Source organism: Pan paniscus, chromosome X (genome assembly GCF_029289425.2).
Source record: "Pan paniscus chromosome X, NHGRI_mPanPan1-v2.0_pri, whole genome shotgun sequence".
Taxonomy (NCBI): domain Eukaryota; kingdom Metazoa; phylum Chordata; class Mammalia; order Primates; family Hominidae; genus Pan; species Pan paniscus.
The window spans coordinates 2,988,015-3,004,692 of NC_073272.2; the positions used below are offsets into that span (position 1 = coordinate 2,988,015).

Genomic DNA, 16,678 nt, shown 5'->3' on the forward strand with positions numbered 1-16,678 from the left:
TTATTATTTCACAGATGCAGAAAATAAGGCCAAGGTGGTTAGGGTCACACAGTAAGTGGCTTAGAGAGGATTTTAACTCCAGGTGTTTGGCTTCAGAGCCCTTGTGCGTAACAACTAAGTGTTTTATTGTCCCTAAAATGCAGTTTGGGTAATAGTTTGAAAGATGAATATTTAATCAGAGAGCAAGAGAGTAGAGAAACTGGCTTCGAAACTACACTTCATTGAGGAATTACGTACTCGTTCTTTTGAACAGCTAATATTGATCAAGCTCTGTACTAACCACGAATAATGTACAGAAGAAATAGCATATTTGCAGTCTTCCTAACCCACAGTTAAGTGAGGAAACAAACACATAAATAATTTGTGAAAAAACATAAGATAAGCACTGTTCTACACATACATATGAGGATTTACAGAAATTTAGAGAAAGAATCAGTCAACCAGTCTCCAGGTAAGTGAAGGTGAGTTTACTAGAGGAGATGATATTTAAGTTATCCTTATAGTATAATGAAGAGTTCACATTGACCACGATGGAAAGAATATTCCAAGCAAAGGAACCAACAGCATGTGGAAGTATTAGAAATGACAAAGATCATAGCCCACTCAAAAACTCAGAGAAATTCAAATTTGCAATTAAGGGTTTCTGAGGGGAAAACGTAGCAGGTGAAGACATGAAGGAGAATGGGGTGCAAATCCTAAATAATTTAGATATTTTTAAAAGCTTCAGAATTTTTGTGCAGATCATAAAAACTCTTGTTCCCCTTCTCCTCTATCCTCTCAGGCATTTTTCCCACTAAATCTTTTGCACTTCTAATTATGCCTCGACATCTGCTTCCCAGAGGTCCAGAAATGACACATCATGTAGTATAGGGTGCTCTTTCACAAAATATTTGTAACTGTAATCCAATCAAGCCTTCAGATTGAACTACCAGTTTATAGAAAATACAACAGCTATCAGAAGAAAGTAAATTACACCATGAGTAAATATGCACACAATTTCAGAATCCTGGGATCAAGATATCCGCCCATCTTGGTATTGCAAATGTTGAGATTACGGGCATGGGCCACTGTGCCTGGCCTTAGGAGATATTACTTTTGTTTGCTATCTTAATAGTATTGCAGTTTCTTTTCTTAATGTTGCTTTTTAGAGATACATACTAATATGGTTTGGCTGTGTTCCCACCCAAATCTCATCTTGAATTGTAGTTCCCATAATCCCCATGTGTCATGGAAAAAATAGGTGGAGATAATTGAATTATGGGGACAGATTCCCCTATATTGTTCTCATGATAGTGAGTGAGTTCTCACAAGATCTGGTGGTTTTATAAGGGGCTTCCCCCTTTGCTGGACACTGATATGGTTTGGCTGTGTCCCCACCCAAATCTCATCTTAAATTCCCACATGCTGTGGGAGGTACCCTGTGAGAGGTAATTAAATCATGAGGGCAGGTTTTTCCCATGCTGTTCTCTTAATAGTGAATAAGTCTCACGAGATCTGATGGCTTTATAAGGCAGAGTTTCCCTGCACAAGCTCTCTTTTTGCCTGCCACCATTCATGTAAGATGTCACGAACTCTCCCTTGCCTTCCGCCATGACTGTGAGGCCTCCCCAGCCATCTGGAACTGTAAGTCCAATAGGCCTCTTTCTTTTGTAAAATTGCCCAGATTCAGATATGTCTTTATCAGTAGCATGAAAACAAATGAATACAGTAAGTTGGTGCCGGGGGCATTGCTGAAATTATACCCAAAAATGTGGAAGTGACTTTGGAACTGAGTAACAGGAAGAGGTTGGAACAGTTTGGAGGGCTCAGAAGAAGACAGGAAAGTATGGGAAAGTTTGGAACTCCATAGAGACTTCCTGAATGGCTTTACTAAAATGCTGATAATGATATGGACAATGAAATCCAGGCTGAGGTGGTCTCAGATGGAGATGAGGAACTTGTGGGGAACTGGAGCAAAGGTGACTCTTGTTATGTTTTAGCAAAGAGACTGGTGACATTTTGCCCCTGCCCTAGAGATTTGTGGAACTTTGAACTTGAGAGAGATGATTTCGGGTATCTGGCAGAAGACATTTCTAAGCAGCAACACATTCAAGAGGTGACTTGGGTGCTGATAAAGGCATTCAGTTTTATAAGGGAAGCACAGCATAAAATTTTGGAAAATTTGTAGCCTGACAATCCAATAGAAGAGAAAATCCCATTTTCTGAAGAGTAATTCAAGTCAGTTGCAGAAATGTGCATGAGTAACCAGGAGCCAAATGGTAATCCCCAAGACAATGGGGAAAATGTCTCCAGAACATGTCAGAGGTCTTCACAGCAGCCCCTCCCAACACAGACCTGGAGGCCTAGAAGGAAAACATGGTTTCATGGGCCAGTTCCAGGGTCCCTGTGCTGTGTGCAGTCTAGGGACTTGGTGCCCTGCATCCCAGCTGCTCCAGCCATGACTAAAAGGGGTCAAGATGCAGCTCAGGCCGTGGCTTCAGAGGGTGCAAGCTCTAAGCCTTGGCAGCTTCCACATGGTGTTGAGCCTGTGGGTGCACAGAAGTCAAGAATAGAGGTTTGGGAACCTATACCTAGATTTCAGAAGATGCAAGGAAATGCCTGGGTGTCCAGGCAGAAGTTTGCTGCAGGGGTGGGGCTCTCATGGAGAACCTCTACTAGGGCAGTGTGGAAGGGAAATGTGGGGTTGGAGCCCCCCACACAGAGTCCCTACTGGGGCACCGCTTCGTGGAGCCGTGAAAGGAGGGGCACCATCTGCCAGACCCAAGAATGGTAGATCCAGCGACAGCTTGCACCGTGTGCCTGGAAAAGCCACAGACACCCAACACCAGCTTGTGAAAGCAGCTGGGAGGGAGGCTGTACACTGCAAAGCCACAGGGGTGGAGCTGCCCAAGACCATGGGAACCCATCTCTTGCATCAGCGTGACCCAGACGTGAGACATGGAGTCAAAGGAGATCATTTTGGAGCTTTAATATGTGACTCCCCCCTACTCGATTTTGGACTTGCGTGGGGCCTGTAGCCCCTTGTTTTGGCTAATTTCTCCCCTTTAGAGTGGCTATATTTACCCAATTCCTGTACCCCCATTGTGTCTAGGAAGTAACTAACTTGCTTTTGATTTTACAGGCTCATAGGTGAAAGAGACTTGCCTTGTCTCAGATGAGACTTTGGACTGTGGGCTTTGAGTTCCTGTTGAAATGAGTTAAGACTCTGGGGGACTGTTGGGAAGGCATGATTGGTTTTGACATGTGAAGACATGAGATTCGGAAGGGCCAGGGGCATAATGATACGGTTTGGCTGTGTTCCCACCCAAATCTCATCTTGAATTTCCACATATTGTGGGAGGCGCCTGGTGGGAGGTAATTGAATCATGGGGGCGGGTCTTTCCCATGCTGTTCTTTTGATAGTGAATAAGTCTCATGAGATTTGAAGGCTTTATAAGGCAGAGTTTCCCTGCACAAGCTCTCTTTTTGTCTGCCGCCATTCACATAAGATGTGATTTGCTCCTCCTTGCCCTCTGCCATGATTGTGAGGCCTCCCCAGCCATGTGGAACTGTAAGTCCAATAAACCTCTTTTTTTTAGTAAAATTGCACAGTCTCAGGTATGTCTTTATCAGCAGCATGAAGATGGACTAACGCAACACTCATTTTTCTCCCTGCTGCCATGTGAAGAAGGATGTGTTTGCTTCCTCTTCTGTTATCATTTGTAAGTTTCCTGGGGCCTCTGCAGCTATGCTGAACTGGGAGTCAATTAAACCTCTTTCCTTTATAAATAACTCAGTCTTGGGTATGTCTTTATTAGCAGCATGAGAACGGACTAATACACATACCAATAAATTAAGTTACAAAATGTCAAAATGTCTATAAGTTTAAATACTTCATAATGTAAAAATATAGATGAAATAAACATGTAAAAGAAACCTCTAAAGACTATCATCCCTAAGATAAAGAGCAAAATAAAGATGTTTACTTACACCACTATTATTTCTCTTTTCTTTTGAAGTTGCAGCCAATAAAATAATATTAATAATGGCATCAGCAACAAAAAACCTTTTATAGTGCTTATTATGTGATAGGCATTGTTCTAAGCATTTTGTCTAAATGAACTCATGTGATCCTTTGATGGTCCAGATCACCTTGTGTGGTAAGTAACCGTCTCTCGGTTTTAAAGAAAGTTGAGGTTAAGAGACGTAAAGTATCACAGCTGGTAAGTGGTGAAGCCATATTAAAATATATGAGCTCCAGTTCCTATAAATAAATAAACAAATGAATATACACATATGTGTAATAACAATGTGTAATTCCTTATAAGATACGTAATTATCTGTAGATTACATTCTTATATACCGAGAAAATCTGAGAAAATTCATTCTATATCTTTTTAGAACTAATTAGAGGTTCAGTATGGTAAAAAGTGGGCATATTTATTACAGTAAACAACAACAAAATGTATTTAGGAATAATCAAAGTAAAAATGTCTATTTTATGTAAATGTAATTATAATTTTTATTCTGTTCCAATCAAAATATTATTTAAAAATACACTGGCAAAAGGACTCAAAGATATACCTGGAATAATAGGTGATACTAAGATACTTTTGATAAAGACGAATGAGGGAAGACCGGTCCCAACATCAATGCCATTATAAAGATAGAAAAAACAAAACAGTTGGTATTGGCAAAGAGCAATAGCTAAAAGGAACACAGTACAAAGTCTGGATTTAGACTCAAGAATATATAATTTAGTATATGATAAGGCAGCATTTGAAATAAACACGGTCATATCAAATTGGCATGTAATGTACCCCATCTTGAAACTTGCTACTATCTTGGCTTGTGTGTGGATAGCATATTACATTAATGCCGAGCAGATTAGTAACGCCGAAGTAGCTGGCGCCTAAATGGCTTAAACACGGAGAAACCACTTACTGATGATGGAACAAAAACTGACCAATCAGATTATAGAGCGGGCTTTTTAAAATTTCAGAAGCTTCTTTGTAGCTAAACCAACAAGAACAAAGACACAACACACCAGAATGTCTGAGACACATTCAAAGCAGTGCGTAGAGGGAAATTTATAGCACTAAATGCCTACAAGAGAAAGCAGGAAAGATCTAAAATTGACACCCTAACATCACAATTAAAAGAACTAGAGAAGCAAGAGCAAACACATTCAAAAGCTAGCAGAAGACAAGAAATAACTAAGATCAGAGCAGAACTGAAGGAGATAGAGACACGAAAAAACGCTCCAAAAAACCAATGAATCCAGGAGCTGGTTTTATTTAAAAGATCAACACAATTGATAGACTGCTAGCAAGACTAATAAAGAAGAAAAGAGAGAAGAATCAAATACACGCAATAAAAAATGATAAAGGGGATATCACCACTGATGCCACAGAAATACAAACTACCATCAGAGAATACTATAAACACCTCTATGCAAATGAACTAGAAAATCTAGAAGAAATGGATAAATTCCTCGACACATACACCCTCCCAAGACTAAACCAGGAAGAAGTTGAATCCCTGAATAGACCAATAACAGGCTCTGAAATTGAGGCAATAATTAATAGCTTACCAACCAAAAAAAGTCCAGGAATAGATGGATTCACAGCCAAATTCTATCAGAGTTATAAGGAGGAGCTGGTACCATTCCTTCTGAAAATATTCCAATCAATAGAAACAGAGGGAATCCTCCCTAACTCATTTTATGAGGCCAGCATCATCCTGATACCAAAGCCTGGCAGGGACACAACAAAAAACCAGAATTTTAGACCAATATCCCTGAAGAACATAGATGCAAAAATCCTCCATAAAATACTGGCAAACGGAATCCAGCAGCTCATCAAAAAGCTTATCCACCATGATCAAGTTGGCTTCATCCCTGGAATGCAAGGCTGCTTCAACATACACAAATCAATAAACGTAATCCAGCATATAAACAGAACCAAAGACAAAAACCACATGATTATCTCAACAGATGCAGAAAAGGCCTTTGACAAAATTCAACAGCCCTTCATGCTAAAAACTCTCAATGAATTAGGTACTGACGGGATGTATCTCAAAATAATAAGAGCTATCTATGACGAACCCACAGCCAATATCCTACTGAATGGGCAAAACCTAGAAGCATTCCCTTTGAAAACTGGCACAAGACAGGGATGCCCTCTCTCACCACTCCTATTCAACATACCGTTGGAAGTTCTGGCCAGGGCGATCAGGCAGGAGAAAGAAATAAAGGGTATTCAATTCGGAAAAGAGGAAGCCAAATCGTCCCTGTTTGCAGATGACATGATTGTATATCTAGAAAACCCCATCGTCTCAGCCCAAAATCTCCTTAAGCTGATAGGCAACTTCAGCAAAGTCTCAGGATACAAAATCAATGTGCAAAAATCACAAGCATTCTTATACACCAATAACAGACAGAGAGCCAAATCATGACTGAACTCCCATTCACAATTGCTACAAAGAGAATAAAATACCTAGGAATCCAACTTACAAGGGATGTGAAGGACCTCTTCAAGGAGAACTACAAACCACTGCTCAGTGAAATTAAAGAGGACACAAACAAATGGAAGAACATTCCATACTCATGGATAGGAAGAATCAATACCGTGAAAATGGCCATACTGCCCAAGGTAATTTATAGATTCAATGCCATCCCCATCAAGCTACCAATGACTTTCTTCACAGAATTGGAAAAAACTACTTTAAAGTTCATATGGAACCAAAAAAGAGCCCGCATCGCCAAGTCAATCCTAAGCCAAAAGAACAAAGCTGGAGGCATCACGCTACCTGACTTCAAACTATACTACAAGGCTACAGTAACCAAAACACAGATATAGCATGGTACTGGTACCAAAACAGAGATATAGACCAATGGAACAGAACAGAGCCCTCAGAAATAATACCACACATCTAAAACTATCTGATCTTTGACAAACCTGACAAAAACAAGAAATGGGGAAACGATTCCCTATTTAATACATGGTGCTGGGAAAACTGGCTGGCCATCTGTAGAAAGCTGAAACTGGATCCCTTCCTTACACCTTATACAAAAATTAATTCAAGATGGATTAAAGACTTAAATGTTACACCTAAAACCATAAAAACCCTAGAAGAAAACCTAGGCAATACCATTCAGGACATAGGCATGGGCAAGGACTTCATGTCTAAAACACCAAAAGCAATGGCAACAAAAGCCAAAATTGACAAATGGGATCTAATTAAACTAAAGAGCTTCTGCACAGCAAAAGAAACTGCCATCAGAGTGAACAGGCAACCTACAGAATGGGAGAAAATTTTTGCAGTCTACCCATCTGACAAAGGGCTGATATCCAGAATCTACAATGAACTCAAACAAATTTACAAGAAAAAAACAACCCCATCGACAAGTGGGTGAAGGATACGAACAGACACTACTCAAAAGAAGACATTTATGCAGCCAAAAGACACATGAAAAAAATGCTCACCATCACTGGCCATCAGAGAAATGCAAATCAAAACCACAGTGAGATACCATCTCACACCAGTTAGAATGGCGATCATTAAAAAGTCAGGAAACAACAGGCGCTGGAGAGGATGTGGAGAAATAGGAACACTTTTACACTGTTGGTGGGACTGTAAACTAGTTCAACCATTGTGGAAGTCAGTGTGGCGATTCCTCAGGGATCTAGAACTAGAAATACCATTTGACCCAGCCATCCCATCACTGGGTATATACCCAAAGGATTATAAATCATGCTGCTATAAAGACACATGCACACGTATGTTTATTGTGGCACTAGTCACAAAAGCAAAGACTTGGAACCAACCCAAATGTCCAACAGTGATAGACTGGATTAAGAAAATGTGGCACATATACACCATGGAATACTATGCAGCCATAAAAATGGATGAATTCATGTCCTTTGTAGGGATATGGATGAAGCTGGACACCATCATTCTCAGCAGACTATCGCAAGGACAAAAAACCAAACACCGCATGTTCTCACTTCTAGGTGGGAATTGAACAATGAGAACACTTGCACACAGGAAGGGGAACATCACACAACGGGGACTGTTGTGGAGTGGGGGGAGTGGGGAGGGATAGCATTAGGAGATACACCTAATGTAAATGACGAGTTAATGGGTGCAGCACACCAACATGGCACATGTATACATATGTAACAAACCTGCACGTTGTGCACATGTACCCTAGAACTTAAAATATAATAAGAAAAACCCGTAAAAAAAAAGTAAAAAAATAAAATAAAATAAAATAAGCAGCGAGAATGTCAATTATTTAATTTCTTTGTGATTACTAGTTAACCATTTGTTAAAAACTAAAATGGTTTCTCAACTCAAATAAATGCAAGGATATATCAAATACTTTAAAACATTAAAGATGAAGTGTTAACATAAATAATTACTAGTGACTTAACTACTAAATATCTTTAGGTAGAGTGGTTATTTCTAAGCATATAATGAAAGCTAAGAAACATAAAAAAGGTTAATAGAATTAAATATAACATATAACCTTTATTTAAAAAGAGAGCAAAATTTGTCAAGGCATAAATAATAACTAAATGGGAGAGTATTTGCAATACCAGTAACAAAGGGCTAATATCTTGAAGGCAAAAAATCCCTTTCTACTAAAATATGATTACCCTCATAGAAAATTGCAAATATCAGTTAAAATATAGATGGACACTAAACAAGAAAATACTTTAAAATTGTAAGGTAATTAAAGATAATTCCTCATTTATCAAAAATTGTCAAGCACCTCATTGTATACACTTGCTGTTTCCTCTATCTGGGATGCTCTCCTCATAAATCTTCACTTGGCCAGCTCTTTCTCAAGATTAAATATCATCTCCTCATTGAAGTAGTTCCTGATCAAAAGCTTAATTTAAATATCTCCCCGAACAGTTTTCATTATAGCAACCATTACCGTCTGACCTTACCTCACTCATTTAGTTGTGTTTTATTTGCCCCCTGAGGTTTCCCAAGGGTATGTGTAAATCCTCAGTGCCTAAAATAGAGCCTGATCCAAAACTAACATTCAATAAACCTGTAAAAAATTGCCAAATGAATAATAGCTACCACGATTCCTGCCAGCTTCAAGATGCGATAGTGATCATAAGTAGAAATAGGGAAGCCAGGAAAGGTAAACTTGGGTAAGATTTGCCCAACTGTCTATTATACACACAATTGCAGAGTACCCACAAAACCAAGAGCATTGGAAATCTCTTTGCAAAAGGAATTATTTTCCCAAAATGAGTAAAATATTAGAGAAAAGTATATATTTTCAAATGATATATGTCATTTTTCTTATGTATTAGCCCCTCCTATGTGTCTAATTTAGCCTAATATTTATTATCTAAGCAACAATTCTGAACACTTGGTGGGAAATTTTTAGCAATATCTACAAACTCAGACCTACTCGACAGATTAGGAAACAGAAGTTTCCATGGTTTTATAGGTGATCGTGTGGCTGCATTTTGCAATTTAAATTTAAAAAATGTCTTGGTGATAAACAGACACCTAGAGCTTTTGTCTGATCAACTGGAATAAAATGTGAAAACTTTCTATGGAAACCTCAGGGGAACGAAGGTGAGGTTGGTGATTTCACTGTGTTAGCAAATGGAAATGCATTGGGAGTGATGACGAATGTTATTGTCTGTGTTCCTGGGCGATAACACAATTGCATTCCAGTGGCTTTTAATGAGTTTTCACTTGAGATACAGTGAGTACATTTGCATGTCAACTACAGAGACCAAAAATATATTTCTTGTCATCACTGCAGGAGGAGAAATCATTTCCGTGCTGTATAAAGTAGAAGGAAAGTAGGTTCACGTACTGCCTTTTGTATTAACGATAAATAATTGAGTTCAGTTAGCTTGTTCTTACACAATCTGAGGAAGAAGAACTGAGTACAGTGGCTCCCATTTTGTAACAGTTTGTTATTTTTTTCTGGGATGACCTGAAGCTAAGAACATGGGGGTAGAGACATGTCTCATAATTTTTTTTTTTTTTTTTTTGAGACGGGGTCTTGCTCTGTCACCCAGGCTGAGAGTGCAGTGGCACAATCTTGGCTCACTGCAACCTCCCCCTTCCAGGTTCAAGCAATTCTCCTGCCACCACGCCCGGCTAATTTTTGTATTTGTAGTAGAGACAGGGTTTCACCGTGTTGGCCAGGCTGGTCTCGAACTTCTGACCTCAAGTGATCCACCTGCTTCAGCCTCCCAAAGTGCTGGGATAACAGGCATGAGCCACAATGACAGGCCCCCAATTTTTTCTTAAAGGTCTAAAAAAGTGTTTTCTTCCAACATAATATTCCGTACACTGCAGATGGTCTTTTATTTTGCTTATTGGTAACTGGCCTAAGAGATTTTACATTTTATTGAAATAAATCCTATGTCATTATTATAAACTTCTGCATTGCTTAGAAAAAAAAACATAAAATTTTTTTTACTTAAGGTTATTACATCTGTGTAACTTTCTGTATGTGCTTTTAAAGTCCTTGTGCCATTGAGTTATAGGGCTTTGACTTCTGGGTCTAACAAGGACACCAAGTTCTGCTATATCTTAAACACTGACAGCAATTACAGCCTTATCTTCAGGCCCAGTAGAAGATGCTAATCAAAGTAAACTGCGTTCATGAGATGCAGGGCCAGAAATTAAAACTATTCAACTCCTCAAGGCCCGAGGACTATTGCGGAAGAGGTGGGCATGTGAGATTGTAAGGGCTGATATTAAGAGAAAAGTAGCTCAGTTTCTCTAGGAATTAACCATTAATATCAAAGGCACACTAAAGCAAAACCAGTATCTAGGTTGCTGTGTCAGTTTAACAAGGCTTTCTTGGAGCATGAACTCACTCCTTCATGCAAAATGATAAAGGTTACAAGGTTTATAGAAATTATATTTTATAGTCAAGATGATTAAACTTTTATTATAAAATTTCAAAGACACAAATTTAATTTGCCGCATCCTGTTTTTAATTAGGGCTTATTGTTTGGGATATTAAGCCTCCTCTCTCAAAGAATAAAGATTTTCACCTTTTTTTTTTTTTTTTTTGAAATCTTTGAGTTACTGCTTTGGTTAAATGAATGACTTATTTTACAATGACCCATGACCCTATTTCGTGATATCAAGCATTTTAAACTTTTTATCTTTGACGAACTTTCCAAAGTCAAATTCTAACTTGATTCCTCATTAATTTTTTGATATGAGTCCTCTGAAGTCCAAAAGAGACATATTTGTCTTATTTGGTATAAAAATCATACAAGAAGCATCGTCAAATATAAAATGGTGTTTGACTTTCTTTGGGCTGTATTTATAGAAATGTTATTGATATGTGCTCCAAAATTATGGGAAACTCTTATAATTCTGAAATAACTTCTGTATGTTGTGAATTATAAATTTTATGTTAAATTGTTGTATGCTACAGAAGTAACCAAAATTTCCTTGTCAATGGTGGTTTTAATAATGGCCGTCCTGGCTGGGTGTGGTGGCTCACGCCTGTAATCCCAGCACTTTGGAGGCCAAGGCGGGTGGATCACGAGGTCAGGAGATCAAGACCAGCTTGGCCAAGATGGTGAGACCCCCATCTCTCCTAAAAATACAAAAATTAGCCGGGCGTGGTGGCACAGGCCTGTAATCCCAGCTACTCAGGAGGCTGAGCCAGAGAATCACTGAAACCCAGGAGGCAGAGGTTGCAGTGAGCTGAGATCATGCCATTGCACTCCAGCCTGGGCAACAAGAGTGAAACTCCATTTCAAAAAAAGAAAAAAATATACACCCCTGATTTGAAACAAGACTAGGATACACGGTAAAGAATGTTTATTCACTAAAGTTTTGACAGACTGAAGGCCATTATTTCAGATTGGAAATAGGAAACTTAAAAGAACTACATGGACATTGGGTCAAAGAACATGGGTTGAAATGTGCCTGGCAGTAGCCCAAAAGTAAATGCTCTTCGAGGTGCATGTGAAGGAACTGTAGGAGGGAAATGGGATAATTCACATCTCCGCCAATAAATAAATGTAGCCACACTAGCTTGGGGGATTTGAGGTGAGACATCGAAAATACTAAGTCATGGTGAGGGCTGGAAGACAAAAGAATGAATCACTTCATAGGAATGGCTGTGGGGAAGGGCTTGAAGGAGTCATCCTCTGACTTCCATGTGAACCATGAACATTAAACATGGAGAAATGAGGAGCGGCAGCAGATCGGTTTGGGATGCATCTTCAGGGGATGCTGAAACAACAACAGCATTTGGTTTGCTCTACACCCCTGTCACCCCTCGCCCGCAAGCCCAGGGAGTGGTCAGCAGTGGGGCTTTGTGACGTCGAAGCCACCCTAGGGGTGCCATTGGATGGGACACTGCCTGTATGATCAAACAAAGCTCAAGGGTGTGGCTTTGCCTTGTCACCAGGAGGGTATATATAGGGAGGGCAAGAGCTCCGGGCCACTGCGAAGATTCAAAAGCTACAAAGCTTTCCGCAGACATTGACAAACCAATGTATACAATGGGCCAACAATCCAGTGCTGGCGGGGTGAAGAGAAGCACCCCGTGTGAATCCAACGAGGTGAATGAGACGGTAAGATTGTTAGGTTTTGAAGCGAAGGCGAGGGTGAAAGAAAGACACACAGAGCAGGGGCGGCTCAAACAACAACACAGGAATATTGCAGACAATTGTGGAAGTGGTGGGCCCGCTTAATGCCAGAGCCCACCGCCGCTTACAGGCTGGGGTGCTTGTAGGTATGGGTGGGAGGGGCCTGGGCAGTATGGCTTGCTGCCCGGCAGGATATTGATAAGATGTTCTTAGCATCAGGTGGTTTGGCCCTTTTTCTGCTGGAATATCATTGTGGTGTTCCTTAAAACGTTGCCAAGCAAGATATGATAGGGATGTTTCTTTAGTTGGGCCTTCGTCCGCCTTGCGGACAGGTGGTTAGGCAGGATGTTTCTCACGGCCTGAACCCCCATGGGATGTTTCACTTTGACCAAGGTCTGCAAAATAGCAAAGAACTTACAGAATGGTGCAGTTTGGACTAACAGATGACCCTACCCACGCTCCTCTTCTTCTTCCCCATAGATCCCTACTCTGTGATTCAACCTTGTTCTTCTCTGGATCAAACCCCTTCCTCAACCTGCATTCCTTCTTGTCATGAAGCCCCCCGTGCTATCCAGTCTCTATCCTGTTCACCCAAAATAATGTCCTCCTGGCCTCTCCCTGTTTTCTTAACAGATGCCAGAGACGTCAAGGGGGGACTCACAGCCAGAACCCGCTCCTAAGAAATCAAAAGCATCGGACTCCTCGACCGTATTAGTGCTTTCCTACAGGAGAGAGGTTAGAAGACGTTACTCCGTCTCCGATGAATTGGTGAATGACCACTCCCGAGTGAACCGAATCAACCGCCTCCAAATAGACGAGGAAGAATTCACGCAGATTTCTGTGCAAACAGCTGCAAACCAGAAGGAAGATGCTGCCGTTAACCTTGGGCAATGAAAATAAAGTTTGAGAAGCTGATGGCTGTGCATATCTCTGCCTGTTTTCTGATGGTGGTGCGGGGGGGGAAGGGAAGGGAAGAGGTAGGCATTTGAGAAGGGAGGGATATGAGGTCCTGTAGGGTTGCTGGACAGACCCACAGGTGGACAGTAAGCCAGACATTGTAAATAAGGCCTGGGGGAGGACTGATTCCTAAAGAAAATTTCCTTCTTAAAATTTTATCTCACAGGAAGTGGAGATGTGTATATGTTCACGCAACTGTACCCGGCAGCACATAGTTCTGCTGAATGCACATATCGAAGGTATTCCCATCCCCTTTCCATCTGATATTTTCCTAGGTTAGAAATATATGCTTTATAAAGAGTAAACGTTCTGTAAAACACAAAGCACAATACAAAAGAAGATAGTAGATGTAGGAGTAAGTAAACGGCAGGAAAGCATTGCTTGTAATGAAATGATTGAAAAGCCAATTCTAAAACAAAATGTTCAATGCATCTTAAATATTTGTTACTGTTTTAATGACCTCAGCAGTCTTTAATCAAGATAAGTATGCTTTAGAAATGTGTTGATATCCGCAAAGTGTGAATATTCAAAATCGCCATGACTTGGGAAAAGGAAAGTAAAACACTCTTAAGTATGAGGAGCTTTTTTCCATGGAATGTGAACTGCAAGGTGGTGAGAAGGGTTAGGTGTGATGTGGTGAGATCATTTTTAGGAGAGTGTGTCTATTATCGGCTTCCTAACACTTCCATTTTGCATGATAATTTCCTGAAATTCGTCATTTAATTAAGGCTATAGATTTTGATTACAATGTGTCTTAAAATGTCAAACAGTATAATATTTATAGTGAAAAAGAAAACTGCTTGGCGGATACACATCGGTTAGCGGGAAAAGACACCACAGGGATTCACCATGGAGTCACCCGTGGATGGGGTTTTAGTTTCTGTCTTTGAATTGACCTTCACATAGTGTCTACGTCTTGAGAGTTCAGGGGATGTTGGAGAGATCATTAGGTAAAACAAGAAGGTCTTCTCAGGACACATGAGGGAGTTAAATAAAAATGCAGGAGCAATTACAATTTTAGTTATTTGTAACTGTGGTTTGCTAAGTCATAACACTGTCATGGATAACATGAAAAAATAAAATATACTAAATATCAATAGACAAAAACCAGTTTGCTTTTCTCCAACCAAATACCTAAATACCTAGCACTGATTTCCAGAACAAAATCCCCCACGTACCATCTTTGGAATAAAAGAATATTCTTTCAAGTTGTCGGACCACAAGGTAAAAACAAAAAATCCCAATGCTTTTTTTCTTACTCTTTGATATGTACAATTGAAGGTATTCCTCATTGCAAACTAATATTTCCATCCAGCACGTGACATTAAAGAATTTTTCATATTTAGGATAGTAATACGGGATCACATTCTTTAGCCTTAGGCATTGCAGAGGAAAAACAAACAAACAGAAACAAACCAAAACTAAGCTGAGAGAGGCGGAGCAAGAAAAGCAGAATAGAAGGCTGCACAGATCAGCCCCCTCGCAAGGACACAAATTTAGCAACTATCCACACAGTAGAAAACACCTCCATAAGAACCCAAAATCAGGGGAACTCTCATAGTACCTGGTTGTATCACTGAAAGAGGCACTGAAGAGTTAGAAGAAACAGTCTTAAATCGCTGACCCCACCCCTTCCCTATCCTAGGCAGTGGCAGTGTGGTGTAAAGAGCATCTCTGGAAGCTGGAAGAGCAAGAGCAGAGCAGTTGTGGGTCACTGAACTCAGTGCTGTCTCTTACAGGAGAAAGGAAAACCAGACCAAACGTAGCTGACTCCCATCTGGGAAGGGAGCATTGCAACCACCTCTAGCCAGAGGGAAATTACCCATCCCAGGAATCAGAACTTGAGTTTCTGCAAACCTTGCCACCAAGGGCTAAAAAACTGTTCCAGGTTTCTCAGACAACCTTAAAGGCAGTCTAGGCCACAAGACCTGTAACTCGTAGGTGAGTTCTAGCGTAGAATTGGGCCCAGAGGCAGTGGATTGTGGCGGGTATGTGGAGGGGTGCACATGACCTACTGAGATACCAGCTGGGGCAGCCAAGTGAGTGCTGGTGTCACCCCTGCCCTAGCCCCAGACTGCCCAGCTAGCGGCTCCATGAAAGACCCCCTCCTTCCACTTGAGGAGATGGAATAGTGAGGAGCGTTTTTTTTCTTGCATCTTGAATACCAGCTCAACTACAGCGGGACAGGGCACCGGTCGGGGTTGTGAAGCCCCTGTTCCAGGCACTAGCTCCTGGATAACATTTCTAGACACACCCTAGGCCAGAAAGAAACCTGCTGCCTTGAAAGAAATGAAAAGAGAACACCTATACACTGTTTATGGGAATGTAACTTAGTTCAGCCATTATAGAAAACAGTTTGGTGATTTCTGCAAGAACTTAGAATTACCATTCATCTCAGCCATCACATTACTGGATATATACCCAAAGGATATATATCATTCTACCGTTAAGACATATGCATGCGTATGTTCTTGACAGCACTATTCACAATAGCAAAGATATTGAATCAACCTAAAGGCCCATCAGCAGCAGACTGGATAAAGACATTGTGGTACATAAACAGCATGGAATACTATGCAGCCATAAAAAAACGAGATCATGTCTTTTGCAGCAACATGGATGGAGCTGGAGGCCATTACTCTAAGCGAACTCACGTGGGAACAGAAAATGGAATACCACCTTTTTCCATTTCTAAGCAAGAGCTAAACATCGGTACGCATGGACACAAAGAAGGGAGCAACAGACACCCGTGTCTACTTGGGGGTAAAGGATGGGGAGGAGGGTGAGGATTGAAAAGCTACCTGTCAGCTATTATGCTGATTACCTGGGTGATGAAATAATCTGTACACCAAACCCGTGTGACACACAATTTCCCTATATAACGAGCCTGCACGTGTACCCCTGAACCTAAAATAAAAGTTAACAAAAATTTAAAAATAAAATAATAAAAAATTAAGAAGTCTCACAGAGGTAGAGAGTAGAATGGTGGTGACTAGGGGCTCGGTGGTGGTGGCTGGAGAGACATTGCTCAAAGGATACCAAATTTCCGTTAGACTGAAGGAATAAGCTCCAGAGATATATTGTACAACACGGTGACTACGGGTGATCATAATATGTTGTATTATTGA

General features: G+C 40.5%; 1 protein-coding gene across 1 annotated transcript; it reads left to right on the forward strand.

The window, feature by feature from the left end:
• The first annotated feature begins 12,506 nt into the window (after positions 1-12,506).
• On the forward strand, positions 12,507-13,487 carry LOC129395323 (sperm protein associated with the nucleus on the X chromosome C-like). The gene is made up of 2 exons (XM_055106506.1): positions 12,507-12,578; positions 13,227-13,487. Exons 1-2 carry the CDS (start codon positions 12,507-12,509, stop codon positions 13,485-13,487), a joined length of 333 nt encoding a protein of 110 aa, XP_054962481.1.
• Positions 13,488-16,678: the final 3,191 nt, after the last annotated feature.

Excerpts from the sequence above, each read along its gene's own strand:
- LOC129395323 (XM_055106506.1), top strand. The coding sequence starts at position 12,507 with ATGGGCCAACAATCCAGTGCTGGCGGGGTGAAGAGAAGCACCCCGTGT. Across the intron at positions 12,579-13,226 it reads CCAACGAGGTGAATGAGACG|ATGCCAGAGACGTCAAGGGG; the intron begins GTAAGATTGTTA and ends TTTTCTTAACAG.